This window comes from Pyricularia grisea, chromosome I (assembly GCF_004355905.1).
Source record: "Pyricularia grisea strain NI907 chromosome I, whole genome shotgun sequence".
Lineage (NCBI taxonomy): Eukaryota > Fungi > Ascomycota > Sordariomycetes > Magnaporthales > Pyriculariaceae > Pyricularia > Pyricularia grisea.
In genome coordinates this window covers 4,865,649-4,884,811 of record NC_044973.1, presented here as the reverse complement: position 1 = coordinate 4,884,811, position 19,163 = coordinate 4,865,649, and the positions used below count along the sequence as shown (strand labels likewise).

Genomic DNA, 19,163 nt, shown 5'->3' with positions numbered 1-19,163 from the left:
AGAGAGAGAGAGAGAGAGAGAGAGAGAGAGAGAGAGAGAAAAGAAATGAGAGGCAGCCGAGGAGGGAGGCTCCCCCTCCACCTGACGCATACAGCCGTCGCAGTGGGTGGTGAGTGTGAGAGTTAAAGAGAGCTTCGCTGACGAGACGTCTTTGTTTTCTTTTTTTCTTTTTGGTTGTTGTTGGTTAGGGGCTTTGCTTTGAAATCCGAGATCTCGAGAATCTCTTGTATATATCTGTACAGGGCCGGCGCGTCTTGATTACTTTCCATGTTTTGGGGTTTGGTCTGCTTCTATCGTGTTTTGCTAATCTGTATTTTAGTACGCAAATACTTGATGTCACTCGACATGGCACGCAAAGTTTGACAATGCATCCTTGATGATAACCATGTTTATTTTTATTTTTTATTTTCTGTTTCTTATATAACGCCCAGCATACCTCAGCCACCCCTCCAAGGTTGTTGACTCCTTGGACCCGACTGCAAATCCACGCTCTCATGCCTCGCATCAATCCCATCCCCGACCCCGTTCCCCCAAGTATTCCTCCCCTTCCTCCACTGGCTCAGCCGAATCGAATCAAGATACCCCGGCGGTAACGCCTGGAGCCCCGGACGGACCTCCTGCTGCTGCTCCTCGTTGACCCTTATCGTCGTCGCGTCGTCGTCGTCGTCCAACGACCCCTTTCTCAAAAACGGCCAGATCGGCCGTCGCCACGCCGAAGAGGCACTCGATGCGGAGCTGTCCTTCCTCGCGTGCTGCTGATGCTGATGCTGTGCCACCGCGTCGTCCTGTGAGCGGAACTCACCGCCACCGCGGCTGCTGCCGCCCAGCCCCGTGCCCCCTTCGTCGTCGCCACGCCGCCCTTTCCCCAGCAGCCAGTGTCGGTACATGACCACCCACAGCACGTTCCACGTCCCGAGCGTCCACATGAAGAGGTACAGGAAAGGGGCCGCGAAGCTGCGCTTCATGCCGAAAAAGGTAAACTGCGATGGGAAGACGCGGCCCCCGAGCGCGTAGTACACGGCAAACATGGTGATGTAGCCGCCGCCCACCACGAGACGCGCCGCCAGCGCCGGGCGGGACCAATGGCTCCGGCACACCCACAGTCCGTACAGGTCCAGGATGACGTCGACCGAGAGTACCGTCACGAGGCCGAACGCCTCCTTGCGGTTGAGGTCGTTGCGCTCGTTCAAGATTGCGTTTAGTCTGTGTGATGGACCGAGGTCGTAGGTTAGCCTGCTGATCATCTTGTTGTTTGGAATGTGCAGGCGCAAGAATCAGGCTTGACCGAGGGGTAAAATGCCCACAAGGCCAGACCCTATCACTGCTCACGCGCAACATAACGGAAGCGGCTTAAATAACAGACAAGACCTACTTTTTGTTCCGCGTGGTGGTCACGGCCGGCATCGCCAAGAACATGAACATAACATAAAGCACCACGATGCACAACGCCATATGCGAGAGCACATGCAGTGTCCGCATCGACACATGCGCGAACCTGGACCGTCGCTCTTCGTCGTCGACCAGGCCACGGAGGCTCCCCTTCCTCCTTTTGCTCCTTTTGCCCTTTCCCGAATCGGACTTCCGGGAGCTTTCTGTCGGAGCATCCAGCGGCGGCGTCGTGTTGTACTGTGCGAACGTCGGCCACTCGTCAAGTTCGGGTTCTCGGTGAGGGGCCCTCGCGCCCGCCGCTTCGGTTGTGTTGCGGCCCCAACCTCCACCGATCGTGGCGCTGTGGGATGTCGTCGTCGTCGTCGTCATCGGCGGCGGCCGCGGCGCTGGCGTGGGCACCGGCCTCGCAAACCCGGGTGAGGGATGCGACCCCGAGTTGCCGCGTCTATGCTCTGGCGGGAATAACGAGTAAGGCCTAGATGGTGTCGTCGGCCACGCCGAGGAATTCATCTGCGGGTGCCTCCCGGCTCCGTACTGCCTGCTCCTGGCTTCTTGCATGGCGAGAGGCGATCTCGACCCACTCGAGATCGCTGCTGATTGTCGTCCAGCCACGACGCCGACCCTTCCTGGCAATCGCGATAATATGGGATGCGACTCTATCCTCTTCCGCCTTCACCAGGCGACTTATTCCCCTGCCCTTGTAGCACTATGATCGTCGTAGGAAAGTACCCTTATCTTCGACTGTCTATGACCCCGGACGTGGTTCGACGAGCCCAGCGGAGATGGCAACGTCTATCGGGTGCAATGTGGATGGCCAGAAGCACAAAGCACCAGAAAAGAATCAAGCGGCCAAAATGCCGACCAAGAATGTAAGCCAAAAAGTAAAGGTAAAAACAACAAAATAGAATGTAAACAGACTTGCTGTTGTGTGGTAAAAACCTGCCCTGGGCCTTGGCCGTATGTATAAAAGAAGAATTAAGACGAGATGTGATGAACTGAAAAGCACATGGCAAGACGATCAAGAAGATCGATGGTTCCCAGTACCACCCGAGGAAGAATAGGATTAACAATACATGTCGCCTTCCAAGGATCAACGTGCCAGGAAAGGATTAACCGGAAAAAAAGTCAAGGTGCGAACGCTGATAAGCAAGCAATCTGTGGTCGCTTGCAAGGTACTTGGTAGAGCTCGGGTAACGTCGACAATGGGTCCTATCCCAATTATCTTCGCTTGCCTTGCAGAAAAGAAAAAAAAAATACGACTTTACTACAGACGTTGTAAAGATGTGCCGCTCCCGTACCAGAAGATCACTGGGTCAAGGGACGACGACAACAAAGATTTGGCGATGCAAGGAAGCTACAGTACCTAGGAGCCTAGGAGGCCCGAGCACAAGCCGTTACCGCGTATGGAAAGTAGTACGTGCAACAGAGTTCCCGCGCAGGGTGAAGGATCTGCAGGGGGCGGTGTTAGCACCCTAGAACAGCAAGGTGAGCGGAGTTCCTCCACAAAGGATGCAATAGAAACATCAAATTATTGCCAAGGCCGCGAGCCGATTGGTGTGTCCCGAGGACCCATAACCCAAATGAGAATGAGAATGAGGTAAAATGCTACCGTAGAAACCCATGTCACAACGTCCCCTGAGACTTGAAACCACAGTCGTCGTCCTCAGGACGACTCACATGTGCCTGTGATGGTGATGAATGGGAACCCGCGCGGCGATGAAGCCCAAGTTGAGTATAAGTCAATACTCGCTACCATATTGACCATTTACCAAAATGATTTTTGATGCTTTTCACCATATCAAATGACCTCAAATCGGGCAATGTCGCGATGCAGACCACAGGTCCTTCACCACCCTGCCGTGTCCGTGTACGACAAGCGACAAGCGACAAGCGACCTGCACTACATCATTTCGTCTGGCAAGTGGAGGACCGAGGAAACATGCCACACACCGTGGTGGAGATGGTGAACGTGTCAAAAGCCTGACCGTTTCTGCTTGCCCCAGATCGCTTACCTTGATCCTTGACCCTGTTGCGTTTGTTGCAGCTTTTGTCGCTAGCGATCTTGTGCAGCTCTTTCCCACAAGATCTCGCATCGACCAAACTTCAACTGGTTCAAGGTATCATCAAAAACAAGAGAGGACTATGATCGGTGGATGATTTACGATGGGGGAACAGGCGGCCCAAAGATTAAGGAAATCGGGTTGCAGTTTGCCAAGCCTAGAAAAAGTACAAAGTAACGTATGGAAATGTTGACATGCATTCAATTTATTGAGGCTCAACTATTAGACGAGGCCTTGGTACTACCAAGGCAAAAGAATCATTGGCTCAGACTTGCCTTTACTTCGTCATTATAATGAGAGAATTGCCGACTAAAGCAAGACAGACATATCGTCGTCGAAGAGGAGGGTTTCATAGCCCACCAAAGATGTGAGAGAAACACACAACCTCAGCGTCGTGATCAGATGCCGTCTCCAGCCGCTGCGAAATTCCTCAGTACTCGGAAGTATCTGTATTTGTGTCATCACCGCCAGGGTTGTAATTGGAAAGGGTGGCTGCGCCATAGGTGCAGCAATCAGACCGACCAAAAGGACTTGAGGCATTGATACTTTATGCCTAGAGCTGAGGACCAGGGTCAATTACGTTATTAACGTTGTCCCTTTGACCTTGCCATTCTCCATCTTTGCCGTCCGGGAGCCGAATTGTATCTGTCGCACTAGTTAGAGCTCTATGCACAACTAGTAGCAAAACCGACCGAGGCGTGATTGGAGAGTACACAGGATAAGAAGAAGCGCATGAGGGCGTAGAAAACACATACCGCACGCTTTTTTTCCCTCGCGACATTTCTGAGGCCCAGCTTTTCGGACAGGAGCCTCAAGACCCGTTTGCCAGGCTCGATACTGTTTTCGTCAACCTGGTCAAAGCCAAAGTCACACTTCTGCTGCACCGGTAAATCAATGGCCCACTTTACCAGTCGCTCGTCAAGGAATGGAAAACGAACTTCCTTTCCCCAGCTGGACATGACCCTGTCGTCACGGCCCAGATTCCGCTTGCCCAGTCGTGCAACATCCAACTTGAGCTCCTCAACCAGCCCCGCATAGCCCATACGCGAGAATGCGGTTGCGTGTCGGGTGTAGCCACCAAATAATTCGTCAGCTCCCAAACCCGAGAGAAGGATTCGCGCGGGGGTAAAACAGTCAGGTCGTTGTGTGGCGTTGCCCGTCATGTCTGTCATTGAGTTGTCACTGTAGCATACACCTTGTCCGCGAGCAGCAAAGTACAGGGCATAGGCGATGGAAAGATCCATCTCTGTGTTGTGAGGGTGAATGAGTGAGATGACCTCGGCTCGATGGGATTTAGTCGCTGTATATGGCACGTTAATCTGTTTGACGTGGATGAGCAAACGGAGTATGCAAGCCGAGATGTGGGGTTGACCAGGCAAAACTTACCGCAATGAATCTCCAGGCTCTCCCTGGGCATACTTGGAGCAGTTCAGCAAAGGACTTCCTGCCTGTGACCCTGTCGGGGCAAGCTTCATAAAGTTCTTCAAGCAAGTCTTCCGCACTACGGTCGACTTTGCGTTGTGCAGCTGCTAACCGAGGGTTCTCAAAGGCTACATTTAACAGATCGATACCCTGGTTGGCTGGGAGAAGTTCGTGACAGAGCCTGGCAATGACTGTGCAGTCAAGGCCGCCAGAGAACAGGACAGCTATCCTAGTGTCTGGCACTGTCGCGGAATCGACACGAGGGGGTATCGGTACGTTCAGGATGCGAAGCCTTAGAGATTCTGCAATATGCTCATGTAATGGCTGCACTGCATCCATCTCCGGCGGTGAATTTGCCTGAGAATCCTTGGGCAATTCGGTGTTGAAGCATCCAATGCCAGAAATCTGCAAAGGTAAGTTCGGCGCACAATCTCAAGTCCATCTTGGGACACGCGCAAACTGCCAGCTTTGGCAGAACTCACAATATCTTGTCCCTGGTCGGCCGTCCAGCCATGTACCATGGGCTCGGGAAATGAGAGCTCAGGCGAGCACTTGCCCAGGTCCAGGCAGTAGATCCCATCGGCCTCAACCTCTTGCCAAGACGACACAGAAGACTCGGCGATGCTACACAGCTTGAATCCATCGTCACTAGATGCGACCAGAGATCTCCTGCCCAGGCGATCTCTTCCATAGTAGATCTTCTTGGTAGGCGAATGTAAAAAGACGAAAGAAAAAGGCCCTTCAATAGAGCGAAGTACGTCGAGGATCCCCTCCTCGGTCTTGTCCTCCGACGCACCCGCGTCCGAGGTTCCGGTCAACAACTCAAACACTTGCGCGCCGTCGTTGCCCTCGACAACCCGGTCGCAAACCCGCCATGCCTCGCCATTCCAGCACAACACAGAACCGGAGGCCGCGTCTTGAAACGGTTGTGTGGTGATGGAATCGCCACGGAGCGCGAGAACCGTCGATGTGAATGAAAGCTGCCAAGATTCCAGTCGCGCCTCGACCCTACCAAGATGATCAGGTCCGCGACTACACAGGCGGCGCTCCACGGCGGGATCCAGAGGACGCGACCCTGACAAATCCGACGAGTCCAGGCGAATGCAGAGATGTATGCCACACATGTTTGCGTAAAAGCAACTTTAAATAAATGTGAGCGTGGAAAAAATAAAATGAAATAAAACAAAACGCTACATTCGTGATGTTGGGCTGTAGGCAAGCAGAACAAATCGCGACAGTCAGGAAGGTGGGGCGACAAACAAGCCTTGCCATGCGTTGCTCCTTCCTCTACAAAAAACATTTTCACCTGACTACCAACACGGACCAAGGTCACTTGATATCAGATAAACAGACGGCATGGCACACAGCAAAACTAGAAAACTCGATAGAAATCCCAAAAAAATTCCAAAAATCTTAGCAATTTCTGGTTTCGATCCAGAGACCTCCGGGTTATGAGCCCGGCGCGCTTCCCCTGCGCCAAATTGCTTGGTGGTTGTTGTTGAAGGCGGAAGTGGTTGGGGGGTCTATAAGGCTGATTCAATGGTCACGTGCAAGTCACGCCCACCGCGTAGGCGCTGATAAGCATATCCGATAAGAGAAGATAAGATTGGATAAGATAAGGCGTCTGCACTGATATAACACGTCTCTGGTCCCTATCGTGCACCAGGGGTCTCCAGTCACTGAGATAACAGGGAGAGGCCTAGACAAAGGATATGGTGGTTTGTGTAAAGCTATTTGAATGCCGAGCGATCAATGGCAATGAGGAAATGCACATAGTTCACTGGCTAGGAAAGAGGCAGACTTTTCATCACGGCGCAGAACGTCTTTTCCTTCAATAAACAATGAGGCCCAAGGGTTTTATATTACTATGACCTACTTCGCTCGATAAATATATTATGCTCTCACGCATATACTTCCCAAACTCCAGATGCTCCCATAACCATGATGAATGCCCAATAGGATGAGGGAAAGCCCAAGAAGAAATCAAACAGACCCGCAATTTGAAGAATAAGAGATGGCTCTTAGGCGACTGAGGCCTGAAAGAGCCCGCGTTTTGTAAACAAGGAAAGAAACCCAGCCCTGACGTACTACTACTACACCTGCACCCAAAGGCAGGCCACCGGAAGCACTGCAATTGCGACCGTCGCGCAACTAGGCCGACGGCAAGGCCTTGGGTCCTGGGCAAGAGGCCGGGAGGTTGAGACCTTCGCGGCGCTGCTTGGTGGCCGGGTCGAATTCACCGTCCCTGCAGAGCTCGTCCTTGGCGGCTAGCAGGAACTTGTAGGCCGTCTTGATCGTGCCGTCACTAACGCCCGCCACAGCGGCAATATCCTTAGATGTACGCGGCTCGCCGATCAAGTGTGACATCATGTAGATACAGGCGGCAGCGACTGAGAGCGGCGATCGGCCAGCCAGATCGGCAACGGATGACGACTTGCGAGCCAGATGCATGGCGACACGCTCGGCCAAGTGAGAGACGCGGAATCCCAGGATGGAGCAGTAGCGTGTACACAGAGACTCGGCAGTCGTTCCCTTGGTGGCCATGTCATCGTCGTCGTCGTCGGCCGTGGGCATCTTGTGGTCAACGGCCGCGGCACCGCCCCGGTTCTCGTAGTTGACCTTCTTGACGTACTCTTCAAGAGCCTTGTATGTCCGCCCAATCTCCTTCTTGGAGACATTGGTGAGTGCATGGATCTCCCTGAACGTGCGGGGAACCTTTTCCATTCGACAGGCGATGAAGATGCAGCCGGCAACTGCGGCATCAGCCGACTTGCCCTTGAGGGCCTTGGCCTCCTCGACCTCGCGGAATAGCGACTGTGCCTGCTTGATGACGTTGCCACCGCCGTGGATCTTGTCGACCAGGTCCTTGATCTTTGCCATACCGGCGTTGATGGCCGCTTGTCCCTTTTCGTTTTGGATCTTCTTGTTGGCCGCATTGAGCGACTTCATAATCTTATACGAAGCACCCTGGTCGCGGCGCATGTCGACCTTGGTCTCGAGGGCGCTGGGACCGTAGATCTCATTACCAGCATCACCGACACGCGAGGGGTCATCACCAGCCTCGTCGTTGGCAAATGTACGCCACTCGCTGCCCATGTCTACTATCCGTGCGCCAACGACGAGGCCACACTCGGTGCATACTATGTCACCCGATGAAACCTCCTCCTGGAGCAATGTAGGCACGCCACAGTCGTTGCACTGCATCGTGTTGTTCAGATCGGCCTGATAAGGATCGGCCTCAAGGCCCATGTCCGCCATGGAAGCCATCTTTGCGGCTTGATGGGTGTCTTTGCCTTCGTCCTTGGTTCGCGCTGTCGCTTGCGGTTTGGTGGGCTTATTATACACCTCTTGCAGAGCCGCGCGGCTTTTGCGTTTCTTGTTCCGCCGACTCGCTTTTGGTTTCGCTTTGATCGCCTTTGAGATGCGGGACTTGGGACAGACGCCAAAATGCTGTGTTATTTGTTGTAGTCTTACAGTATGAAGATCGCGTAGAAGTGGTGAAGACGTTTTGGCGACTTGGGCGTGGCCGTCGAGCGACGCCACGGCCTGGTACAGGAACGAGTGAGAAATGCGGGAGGACAAAGCCTCGAGGCGACCGCCGTCAGTAGAAGTGAGTGTTCAAATGCTGGCAGACGACAGATGAAAGAACAAGGCGAGGGCGGGATCCTTTGTGGTCGGCCTTTCCGACGGAACGCGCGCGGCTGCCCGCAAATGGCAACACCCCCAGCCAAAGCACCGCACCTCCTCGATATGACAACGGGTGGTAATCGACGGTTCTTTGGTGAAAAATTGATCGGAACGAGCGTGTGTATGGAGGTTGTTTTGGTAAAGATGTCACGGTGAAGTGGCAATTAGGCAGCAGTGTTGAAATGTCCAAAATTCATTACTGGACCGAATCACCTGTACGATTTGTTTGCATCGATTACTCAGCTACAGCGACCCGTCAGAATGCAGTAGAATCCGGGGTGACCCACTAAATAAGCTACAGTCATGCATATTGGTTACACTGGGCTGGTAAGCTGGGTCAAAGACAAGCGACATTAAATGTTGTCGCAGCATGTGCGCACAATGGTATTCAGCTTTATTATGACGCTACACTTTCTTTTACATCTAATACAACCCCGTCACCCAGAGAAATTTCTTATGTGTAGTGTTGTCCTGTTGTTTATTTTACAACGTGCTATTTTCCGTCTCAACCAGGCCTGCCATTAAATCACACACTCTTCCTTGGACGACCTCTTCCGCGCACTGGGGCGGTGCCTGGTCCCTTGCCGGCGCTGGCTGCGACGACTTCAACCAAAGCCTTTGGTTTCCTGCCGCGCTTGGCAGGTGGACTCTTCACCTTTCCTACCCCACTTGACGCCACAACCTTGCTTGGACGTCCTCTTGGTTTGGATTTCGTAAAGGATGTTTCTTTCGCTGGTCGACCACGAGCCATCTTAGACCCCTCTGGTGCGGAAGCTCGCGCAGGGAGCGGCTGGTGTTTCCCGTCCCCTATTTTGGTTGTTTTTGACAGTATGGGCTGCTTAGGTGGCTGGCGCGTGGACAAGGTTGGCTCGGGCTTGGGTGTCGCGGCAGCAATATCTGCTATTCTCGCACTACGCCGTAGCAGCTCTGTCCCGTCTTTTACTGCATTCTTTTGCAGTCCATGTTTTGCCTTCAACGGCCTTTGTGAAACAAAAGAATTCGTCTTGAGCTTGTCGACCCGGTTTGCCGACTTGGGTGGGCGACCGCGCCGCTGTTGTGTTGATCCCTGCCCCTGCCCCTGCCCCTCCTGCTTCGTGTCCCTCGACTTTTTCTGACGCTTCTTTAGTGGCGGCGTATACGTATCTTCGGTGGAAAGCGACTCCAGAGGTACCTTCAAGCCTGTTGGCCGCTGTGGTATGATCCCTAAGGGTGGCGTCTCAATAAATGAATCAAGGATCTCGAGAGCATCAACTTCCGAAGGGGTAAGCTCAGTGTCAATATTATACAAATCTCCAGGTTCCAGATCCGAGTCCTCCTGGGGCCATCGCCAACCCGGAATGGGCTGCCCAGCACCCTGTGTTTGGTGCTCCCAGCCGTCATCCCAGTGACCTCTTTGCTTCCAGAGTTCCTTGACCGCATCAGGTTCATCTTCTCTGCGCCGGCCGAGAAAGGCCAAGGGAATGCGTCGTAGTCTAAGGCTGTATTCGAGTTTCTCTTGCGCCCACAGAAACCATGGGCGCGTTATGATAAAGCCACGGGCTTCATCTTGGGACGCACAGTTTTTGCTTCCGGGATGAGCATGAGCCGGTGGCGGGTTCTGATGTTCCCCGAACTTGCGACCCTTACTTCGATGCGCGGCCAAAGTCGCAGGATGATCCGGACCAAATTCCAAAGGCTCCGGCTCAAATGCCCACCTCCACTGTATTGCATTATCATTCCCTCGTGGGTTGAACCGCCCTGGAATCACCCATTTAGTATCCCAAAGTCCAAGATGTTGCCATCGCTTTTTGATTATATGCTGGGCCATGATTTGGCGCCGAAAATTCCCATCCCCACCCTTTTCTAAAAACCATTTTGCCTTGGGATCGGGGAGTTTGGATTTGTAAAAATCGACCAGTAGCTCTCGCTCATGCTCGAGTTCACACTTGTAACGCCTTTTGGGGTCATAAAGATGTCCATTAAAATGAATCAGGACCGCGAGCTGGTGCACCTCGTCCCCGTCGAGTGGCGCATCAATCAGATTCTTATACTCTGCCAGGATCGCCTCGTGCGGGCGCTGGCTAAGTACAAAATCGCGAGCTTCTTGCGAAATATCACTTTCAGTTTCGTCGTCGTATTGTGGCGGTATTTCGCGGTCGAACCGACGATTGAGCGCCCGTTCAAGTCTATCCGGATCCGCGGCGAGATAATTAAGCGCAGGCAGTAGCTGGTTGTTGATGGCCGCGGAGATCTGATTACGAGAATCAAAGAAAGCGGGCATTGTCTCGCAACCGGATTCAAAGGCGACAGTCATAGCAGAATACTGAGCAGTAAATAATCAAACATTAGACTGTGGCACAAGCACGTCTACATCATATACACGAACTTGAAGGAAAATAACGAATATTGTGGATTTTTTTACCGAGGAGGAAGTGAACCAGCAATTGACGCGGCGTACTCTTACAGTACCTCAGACGAAGTGATGGCGCCGCCATTTGCTGGGAGGAGCCCTCGAAAACACGAGTGGAGAAACAAATTACATGTGAGATAGAGAGAGCTCAGCTCACCCTGTACGACCTGTGATTCGCACAGTATGGATTTGCCACCGTGCAGTATCCAGTCTGTCCCTTCGTCGCAAGCAAAATTGCAAATCGTAGTGGAAGTACATGTGATAAGCCTTTGATGGATTTTTTTGGTTCTTGTTTTTGATCCTACTTTACGCAATGTATAATCAAGTAACAGAGCATTCATTTTTTCCCCTGTCGGCTGACAAGCGTCATGTTCATCTTTGATGTTTCCAGAATATAACTAGTGGTACATTTTCAACAGTTTGACTTAATATTTTTTTTTTTCTATTCTAAATAATAGTTCTCGAAGTGTATGTACTTCCCCCCGTATGTATCCTACCTTGCATCTACTCACCATTCCATCTGTATTTTCTCCATACACTAAAATGCAGCTATTGGTACCTCGCCCTGATCCAAGGAAATCGGTTCAGTTGAACAGTACAGAAGAACGTGTAATCGACTTGCTTTCTACAAGTCAATCATATCATATCATAGTGTGTCATGACCAACAGTTATACCTCGCCAGCTCCTTTAGCTACCAACTATTTCATTGCTTGTATGTTTCTGTCTTTGTTTCTCTCAAAGCCAGCAGCTCTCAACCCATCTCTTCTCCTCAGCCCATTATCCTGACTGAGTCAGCGTACGGCCACGTCACTACCGACTCCAACCCGCAACCGATCCCACAGATCCGGTAACTCGCTAAACCTCACCACATCCTTCAGTCACAGATGATCCGCCACGCCCGCCACATCGGCTCCGTGATCCATCAACATCCTAGCAATCTCCATTCTAGCTCCCGACAGGGGCTCGGCACACAGACCATAAAACACGCCAGTATCCAGCACCATGTGCAGCGCCGTGGGCCCTGCGCCTCTGGCTTGACGACCCGTCGATCCGTCGTCGGTCCGCAGACGAACCAAAACCCCAATATCCACATCCGTGCTCTGCTGGACCGTGCCGACAATCAGCCGCACCACGTCGGTGTTCCCCTTCATGGCGGCTACGTAAAGCGGTGTGGCCCGCCACCGCTCCCCGACCCATAGCCCCGACGGCCTGTCGTTGTCGAATTCCCTCGGCAGCGATTGCGTCCGTCCCAGAGCGGCCTGCGGGTACGCGAGGTGCAGTGGGCTGCGGTTTTCGCTGTCGAGGATGTTGGCGTCGGCATCGTCGAGGGTGCAGCAAAATGTCGACCATGGCGGTATCGCCCCTGAGCGATGCTATGTGGATGGGCCGCCGGCCCTTGGCGTTCGCAATGTTTAGGTCTGCATGGCTCTTGAGTAGAGCTCGCACCAGCTCGTGTTTCCCACCAGTGGCTTCATACAGTAGGGTGCCTCTGTCGAATTCTGTGTCGTACGCCCTGTCGGTGGTGTACTTTTTGTTGATGAGCCCCGCGGCGTTTAAGGCCTCACAGATTTGCTGCACTTGCGGGCTGTACTCCTCGGGTGTTGAGCCTTCTTGAGGAGGGAGGCGATGAGTCCAATGAGTCTCGTCGGGGTGGGCCCTCGCCTGGTTCAGGAGGATCTTCAGCGCGGCTTCTTTACAGCTCAGGGCTGTGATCAGGAAAGCATCGATGCCTCTCTCGTTAGGTTTGTAGGGATCCGCCCCTACGTCCAGCAGTACCTGCGCAGCCTGCGCAGCCTGCGGTGTATGGCACATCAAGGTGGCAAGGCAGTGGAGTAGGCGGCCGCTGATCTCTTTGTTGGGGTCTAGCCCGCTCGCGTGGACATGTCGAATTATGGCTTTGAACCGAGGTAGGTCTTGGCCCTGGAGTCTCCAACTTGCGAAAAAGTTTCCTCCAAGCCGGGTACCTTTGGCTCCCTCCCCTCTCGAAGAATTCAGCACCGTGTTGTAGAAGCAGCTCGACCATACCAGCTTCTAGTTCATTGACAGCTTCGAGCAACATGGGATTTAGCGGGATGTTGGTCTGCAACCTGGCATCCAGGCCGGCAAGCGCCTCTGCCATTCGACAATCTGCTACCGACACGGCAACTGATAGGGGTGAATGTTCCGCTTCTATTGTGGTATATGAATGACGTCCGTCTCGAAGTACATATCACGGTGACGTCCATTTAGCAGTACAATCCAGATACTCCATGCCGCATTTTTGAAGAAGCAGTAGCAGGGCATCCGAGGTACTTTCCAGGCCGCGACTCTCGGTCCTGTTGTCCTCTGCCTCCTTGTTCGTTGGTTTCGAGTACGCATAGGCAAGGTGATGCACAACTGTTCTCCCAAACTCGTCCAAGGCCTTGGGGTTCGCACCGGCGCCGATCAAAAGCCTTATGACGTCCGGGTTTCTGGTCTGCGCGGCGTAGTGCATAGCCGTCATGCCAGCCGTGTCGAAGCCCAAGTGACCACCAAAGCCGCGGTGAAAAAACTCGGCACTCTTGACGTTGGGTGTTCTCCGCATACCAATGTTGACATCAGCACCATGTTCGAGAAGCATACGAACCAGGCGGACTTTTTCCTCCTCTTCACACTTTCGCCCCAACGCGAGCACCAGCGGCGAACATCGGGCCGCGTCGATAAGGCATGGGATCTTTTCCTCGCGCCGGTTGACGTCGGCGCCGTTTGCAACCAAGACCGTGACCGTTTCTTCAAAGCCGTCCGCCAGAGCGTGCTGGAGCGGCGTCATGTTGTGAACGTGCTTTGCGTCCATGTCAGCTCCGCACTGGCTGAGGGCCTCGGCGAAGCCTGTGTCTTTTCTCAGAGCTGCGAGGTGTAAAAGAGACGACCGCTGATCATGGTCGTGTGGCTCGACCCCCTAGCCCCAAGAGGAATCGAACGACGGGGAGCTGTCCATCTTGGATGGCACTCCGCAACATCCCAACCTGCGGATGCGCTTGTCCACGTTCGGAAGTTTTGTCATGTCGTTGTCGGCGGAAATGCAGGCGGTAGAGACCTTCTCCTTTGGTCAAAGTTCGCCAGATATTATTCACCGGTTCATCATAGTGCCAACTACTCCACAGATCGTCTACTTCCAGCGTGCTGCTCATCAATAACTCAAAGAGATACCGACAGGACAACCGCAAACTTTCAAGATCGTCTTTACAGACACCATGTCCTCATCGTCTATGGGCTTTGCCTTCTGATCAACTGCCAAGCCATGAATTAGCTCGGATGCTAGGAGTGGTCGTTCGGTAGAGGCAACCCAGCTGAGTACGCGATGAGCCAATGCACTACCGAGACTTTGGCTGTGTCGAGATTCTTTCCATCGTCGCTTCAAAGGCGGCCTCGAGCTGTTGAATATGATTTCAGAGCTTTTCGCATTTCCTTGACTGTTGTAAGCTCCAAGATTTGGTTGACCAACACCTGTCCCAGGATAAAGCTGCAACGGAGAGTTAGCAAAGAAGCCACTTCTTTTTTCCATACATTCGCAGTGGAGTCATATTACTTTCCATTTGACTGTCCAACTATCTAGGCCCCGAGGTCTGGATGGCGCTCCGATAGCTCTTCCATGCCGTGCTTTTCGAACTGGCTACGTACATGTGTCCTGAGGTCGCCTGGGACCGAAAAGACCTCCTGGATCGACGCCAGGGACAGAGCAGCCCGTATTTCGGGTATTTCCCTACTAGTAACCATCATTCTGCAGTTTGACTTGATAAAAGACGCCAAAATACTTTTCAGCACCGGCGGGCTTTCCATTTCATCGGGTCCGTCGATGACAAGAACGACGGTTTGGGCCGAAAGAACAACATCCTGTTGCGAACGAAAAGAGCAGAGAGTCAACTGCTGTCGGGCCACCATTTACAATGGCCTGGCCGAGAAGACTCCTCTAAATGGCCTCCTTGGGGTTGTGTTTTCCTGCTGGCAAAATTGCAGAAACAGTGCAAAACCAACTGATCTTTGTCTTGAGCGTTGTATAGCGGATGTTGAAGCACAGCCGACACAAACACTGTTCTGCTCGAGGTTCAGATTTTCCACTTTGCGATGCATAGCCGGCAATACTGTCAAAGTTTCTGCTACACTAAGGAACTCGGAAAATAGACCGCGTAATGGCACAAGCTCTTCCATATGCTTCCGTAAAGCCACTTCTCCGATCGGCCCAAAGACACCTTGCCAAGGTGTCACAAGCTCAAGGCGGAGGCTATCGAGATCCTTCATGCAATCGTCAATGATAACCTGGGGGAATTGTACCGGATCAGAAAGAGGAGCCACGTGGTCTTCAACCGTCCTGGCTGCTGCATCTTTGGTCCGGAAGAGGACATCGGCCAGCGCCGAGATTTCACCAAGATATTCTTTCTGTACGCGATGGGCGGCCCGATCTGATGTTGGGGATGAAGCCATGGCTGAGCTTGGTGATTCCCGAGGCAAGGCTCAGGAGGTCGGCCATGCCGGCTGCGATGTTGGGTGGGCCAGCCATGTATGCAGCTTATTTTCTACAAAAAGTAGAAGAGGCAAGGTTGGCAAGCATCCTGGTAGAAAGTCGCAAGTTTGTTTGAGTGCGCGAATAGTTCTCATTTGTCAAATGTTAAATCCCTAGGTGCCTATCTTACCTACCTCATCATTCCGCTGGTTGGGCCGGAGAGGCATGCGCGATCAAGGCAAGACCGCGGCACAGCCATTACTCCGTACAGGTGGTGTAGAGAATGACATTCTCTAGGCTGTGCAAACCCGGACTATACCTCTTATGGTCTTGGTAGCATGTATGTAATGGTGAGAAATTGGCTTGGTAATCTGCTAGACTAGATTCCATCATCTCTTATATCTGTCTGTACCTGCACACGGAAAGGCGTACCCGACCAAACTAATGTGGTCAGCTTGTCGACGCTAGTGTCATTTGACGTTTTGTTTGTTCCTCAAAAGGACCCAGGAGCCATTGCACCCACCTACCCACCAAGCCACATCGTTCAACCCACACACCCCCCAGCCCTGATCTTGACTCGGCCGCATGCATGTGTCCCACAGTAATGACGCACCAAAAACCATTACAAACAACCAACCAGAAAAGACAATCAATGTTTTTTTTTTCTCCCAACCGCAGCTCACGAGAGAAAAAAAAAAGATAATTAAAAAATTTGCAGACTAGACCTGGTTCCTTGCAGCGGTGCTCATAATGCCGTCGGTGAAGCTCGGCATTCAACCATCCAACGCCGTGGATGTAAAAGGGTGTGTCGTATAGGGGTTAGTACACTTCGTTGTGGCCGAAGAAACGCAAGTTCGAGTCTTGCCACGCCCAGAAATTCACGTCTCATGAGTTGGAGCTCCAGAGAGAAGGTTCTGACATTAGCTTTTGTTTTTGTTTTGTTCTCAACTGACACATGTTTGACATTTTCCTTCCTCCCCTCAATTTGTAACCCTTGACTGCAAGTGCTTACTACAGGTTATGACTGTTAACAAAAAGGCTGCAGTGTCGCACCAAATAGTCTTTGTTGTGACACAGGTATTTGATATTCGTTGAGCCTTGACTGTCGATTAACCTAGAGACAATATTACCTAGATAGAGATTTATGCGCTCCAGCGGCGGTGTATTATACATCGTACATGCCGCACCCCTTCTGCAAAGACTTGGACCTTAGATGCACGCTATTTTCATTGCCAAGTTCTTTTGATATCGCTCACGGCTTTGTCTTCCATCCCCATACCGTGTTTATGGAATAATACGTAATTATGTATTTTAACCAAATTCACCCTCAAGTTTTGCGCATCAATATCAACCTCAGATCCCAAGGGGACATGAAATGACCACAACTCATCCGCCTCATACAAAAGTCCACACCTCACGGCAACCTATCCCCGTTCCTAGTCGCCTGCGCAACCTTTGAATTCGTTTTATCCTCCGCATAGCGGCGATAGACATCAATGTAAGCCGCGTCGTCGCTTGAAGTCGCGACCACACTCTCCCTAGCCAGGCAGGCATCGACCCAGACCCTCCACCTCTGCGCGATCCTCTTTTCCTCGTCGCCACCATCCGGGATGCCACCCCAGTTTGGCTTGTAGTGGTCGAGCAGCCACAGCCTGCGCGCAAACGGCGCCAGCGTGACGTCGACGAGGCTAAACTCCGGACCGAGAAACCAAGGCCCGCCGTCGTCGTCGGCCATGTGCTCCACGAGCATTTTGACAGCGCCGCAAAACGCCTCGCGCGCCTCCTCGGCGCTGTAGTTCGACTTGCCGGGCGTGTGCTGCAGGACTTTGTAAAAGCCGGCTACGATCTTGCCGCAGTGCTCGATCCAGATGCGGCAGCGCGCGCGCTGGTAGGGGTCCCGGGGCAGGAGGGGCGGGCCGTGGGTGGATTGGTCGGCGTACGCCTCGTCCAGGTACTCGTCGATGATGGTGCTCTCGTACAGGGGCTTGGTCTGCCCCTCGTCCCCTGTGCTGCTGGTGGCATGGGGTACGGCCAGGGTGGGGACGAGCCCGCGTGGGTTGAGGGCCAGGAAGTCGGGCGACTTGTGGTACGGGTTGATCTCGATGTACTGGTACGGGATGCGCTTCTCCTCAAGCACGATCCACGACCGCTGCACAAATGGGCAGAACCAGCCGGCGTAGAGCTTGAGAGGCTGCTCGGCAGAGTGGGCCTTGACGAGCTCGGCTGCGCGGCCAGTCGCGTGATCAAGGATGCTAGTGTCCACGTTTGTCATGTTTTGATTTTTGTTTTGTTTTGTTTCTGGTGGTCGATTGGATGGATAGATGCAGGTGTAGGGTAGAGGGGTGTTGGTCGGTCTGCGGGGAGAGTCAAGAGTCCATACAGCCGTTGTGAGGGGTCAAAATTGGCGATGAGAATTGATATGAATAGTGCGGTCCCAAGTAATCAAGATGTGAAATTGTGGATGACTGCCTCTCTTTTGATGAGATTGTTTAGTCAACGAAATATGGGATGAATATATATGTCGTTGATCAGAGTTATGTGCCAAGATGCTTATATAGTAGGTAGGTTCGCATGATGTAAATGATTTCCGGAACCTCTGGGAGACTGCTTTATGACGTTGCAACACGTCAAATTGACCAGCTTCTCCTTGATTCGCTAAATCGGATGGATAGCCAGCCATACCGATTTGCGATTTTTTTTTTTTTGGCGATCTGATCGGGGTAGGTCGACTGTTTTTAGAACTTAGAAAGATTATATGTTTTGGCCGGGATTTGGTGTCGTTCATCCGTTCCTTTTTTTTGTTGTTGTTCCTCTTCGTCTTCTTTTGTATCAGCCTGTCGATTAATGATATTTTGAGCGACTGAAAAGCTGCTCCAAAATGGAAAACAGCATCCCCAAGATGTTTAACAGCGTGTGCCAGACACAGTTTGGGTTTGTGCACCTCCTCAGCGATGGCAAGTGTCGACGACAGGCCCTCTTCCACGATGATAACTTGGCCTCAAAACGAGACCTTGAGTGGGACTTTTCATGTCGGACATATTGGTGACGAGATATTAACGGTCGGAGAGACATGATTGTTTCGTCTTGGTGGAGTGAGTGTGTTTTCTCCTTTGTATTGTGTTGAAGGACGAGGAGAGATAAGGAGAATGGGGTATAAATGCAAAAAAGTCAAAACGTATCAAGATGCCACAGAGGACATGAAGAGAAGAAGAGGAAATCCCGTCGGCAGTCATCCACTGTCCACAGTCATGCCCTTTTGGTTAAAGATGGATGTCCGGCGGGAGTTGATGGTGGTCAGGCTCCATTCATCCACCACCCCATACCGATTGTCTACCTCCTCATCTGCCAACCTGACTCTATCCTAGCCTGCCTTGTTCTCGTTTGGCGCTTGCTAGTCCGGTTTCTGAGCTGCGCATGTGCCACAGACACGAACACCCACTCACGCGAGCACCAAAAAAGGGAGAGACAAAAGAAATACGCACACACAACTAGGAAAGACGACAAAAAATAAATAAATAAAATAAAATAGACAATTCACTTTTTTTTTGCCGTTTTATACGAGTTCTAGACCAAGGATAAGCAAGGCTCGGCGGATGAGATATGGGATGTCAAACAGAAAGGATCGCAATCACAAAAATCTGTCATGCAGAAAAACGCACCTCAGTGCAGCACAGCGGGAGGTTGCACGCGTGAATGAACCCCTCATTGGGTCCTCATCTTGGCCCCCCCTCCCCGCTGGGGGACAAAATCCTACCT

At 52.3% G+C, this 19,163-nt stretch overlaps 4 protein-coding genes across 4 annotated transcripts; all 4 read right to left on the bottom strand.

Moving 5' to 3' along the window:
* Nucleotides 1-437: 437 nt before the first annotated feature.
* Nucleotides 438-1,947, bottom strand: PgNI_06504 (uncharacterized protein; the record flags this gene model as incomplete). Its single annotated transcript, XM_031126527.1, has 2 exons — nt 438-1,203; nt 1,373-1,947. 2 exons carry the CDS (start codon nt 1,945-1,947, stop codon nt 438-440), a joined length of 1,341 nt encoding a protein of 446 aa, XP_030983234.1.
* Nucleotides 1,948-3,642: 1,695 nt separating this feature from the next.
* Nucleotides 3,643-5,995, bottom strand: PgNI_06503 (uncharacterized protein; the record flags this gene model as incomplete). The annotated part of the gene is made up of 4 exons (XM_031126526.1): nt 3,643-4,094; nt 4,205-4,768; nt 4,836-5,276; nt 5,354-5,995. The coding sequence occupies 4 exons, from the start codon at nt 5,993-5,995 to the stop codon at nt 4,026-4,028; spliced, it is 1,716 nt and encodes a 571-aa protein (XP_030983249.1). The 3' UTR covers nt 3,643-4,025.
* A 5,831-nt stretch (nt 5,996-11,826) lies between these two features.
* Nucleotides 11,827-15,388, bottom strand: PgNI_06501 (uncharacterized protein; the record flags this gene model as incomplete). Its single annotated transcript, XM_031126525.1, has 7 exons — nt 11,827-12,321; nt 12,395-12,843; nt 12,947-13,093; nt 13,184-13,865; nt 14,154-14,429; nt 14,588-14,800; nt 14,996-15,388. The coding sequence occupies 7 exons, from the start codon at nt 15,386-15,388 to the stop codon at nt 11,827-11,829; spliced, it is 2,655 nt and encodes an 884-aa protein (XP_030983247.1).
* A 1,433-nt stretch (nt 15,389-16,821) lies between these two features.
* PgNI_06500 (uncharacterized protein) lies at nt 16,822-17,679 on the bottom strand (the record flags this gene model as incomplete). The annotated part of the gene is made up of 1 exon (XM_031126524.1): nt 16,822-17,679. One exon carries the CDS (start codon nt 17,677-17,679, stop codon nt 16,822-16,824), a length of 858 nt encoding a protein of 285 aa, XP_030983246.1.
* Nucleotides 17,680-19,163: the final 1,484 nt, after the last annotated feature.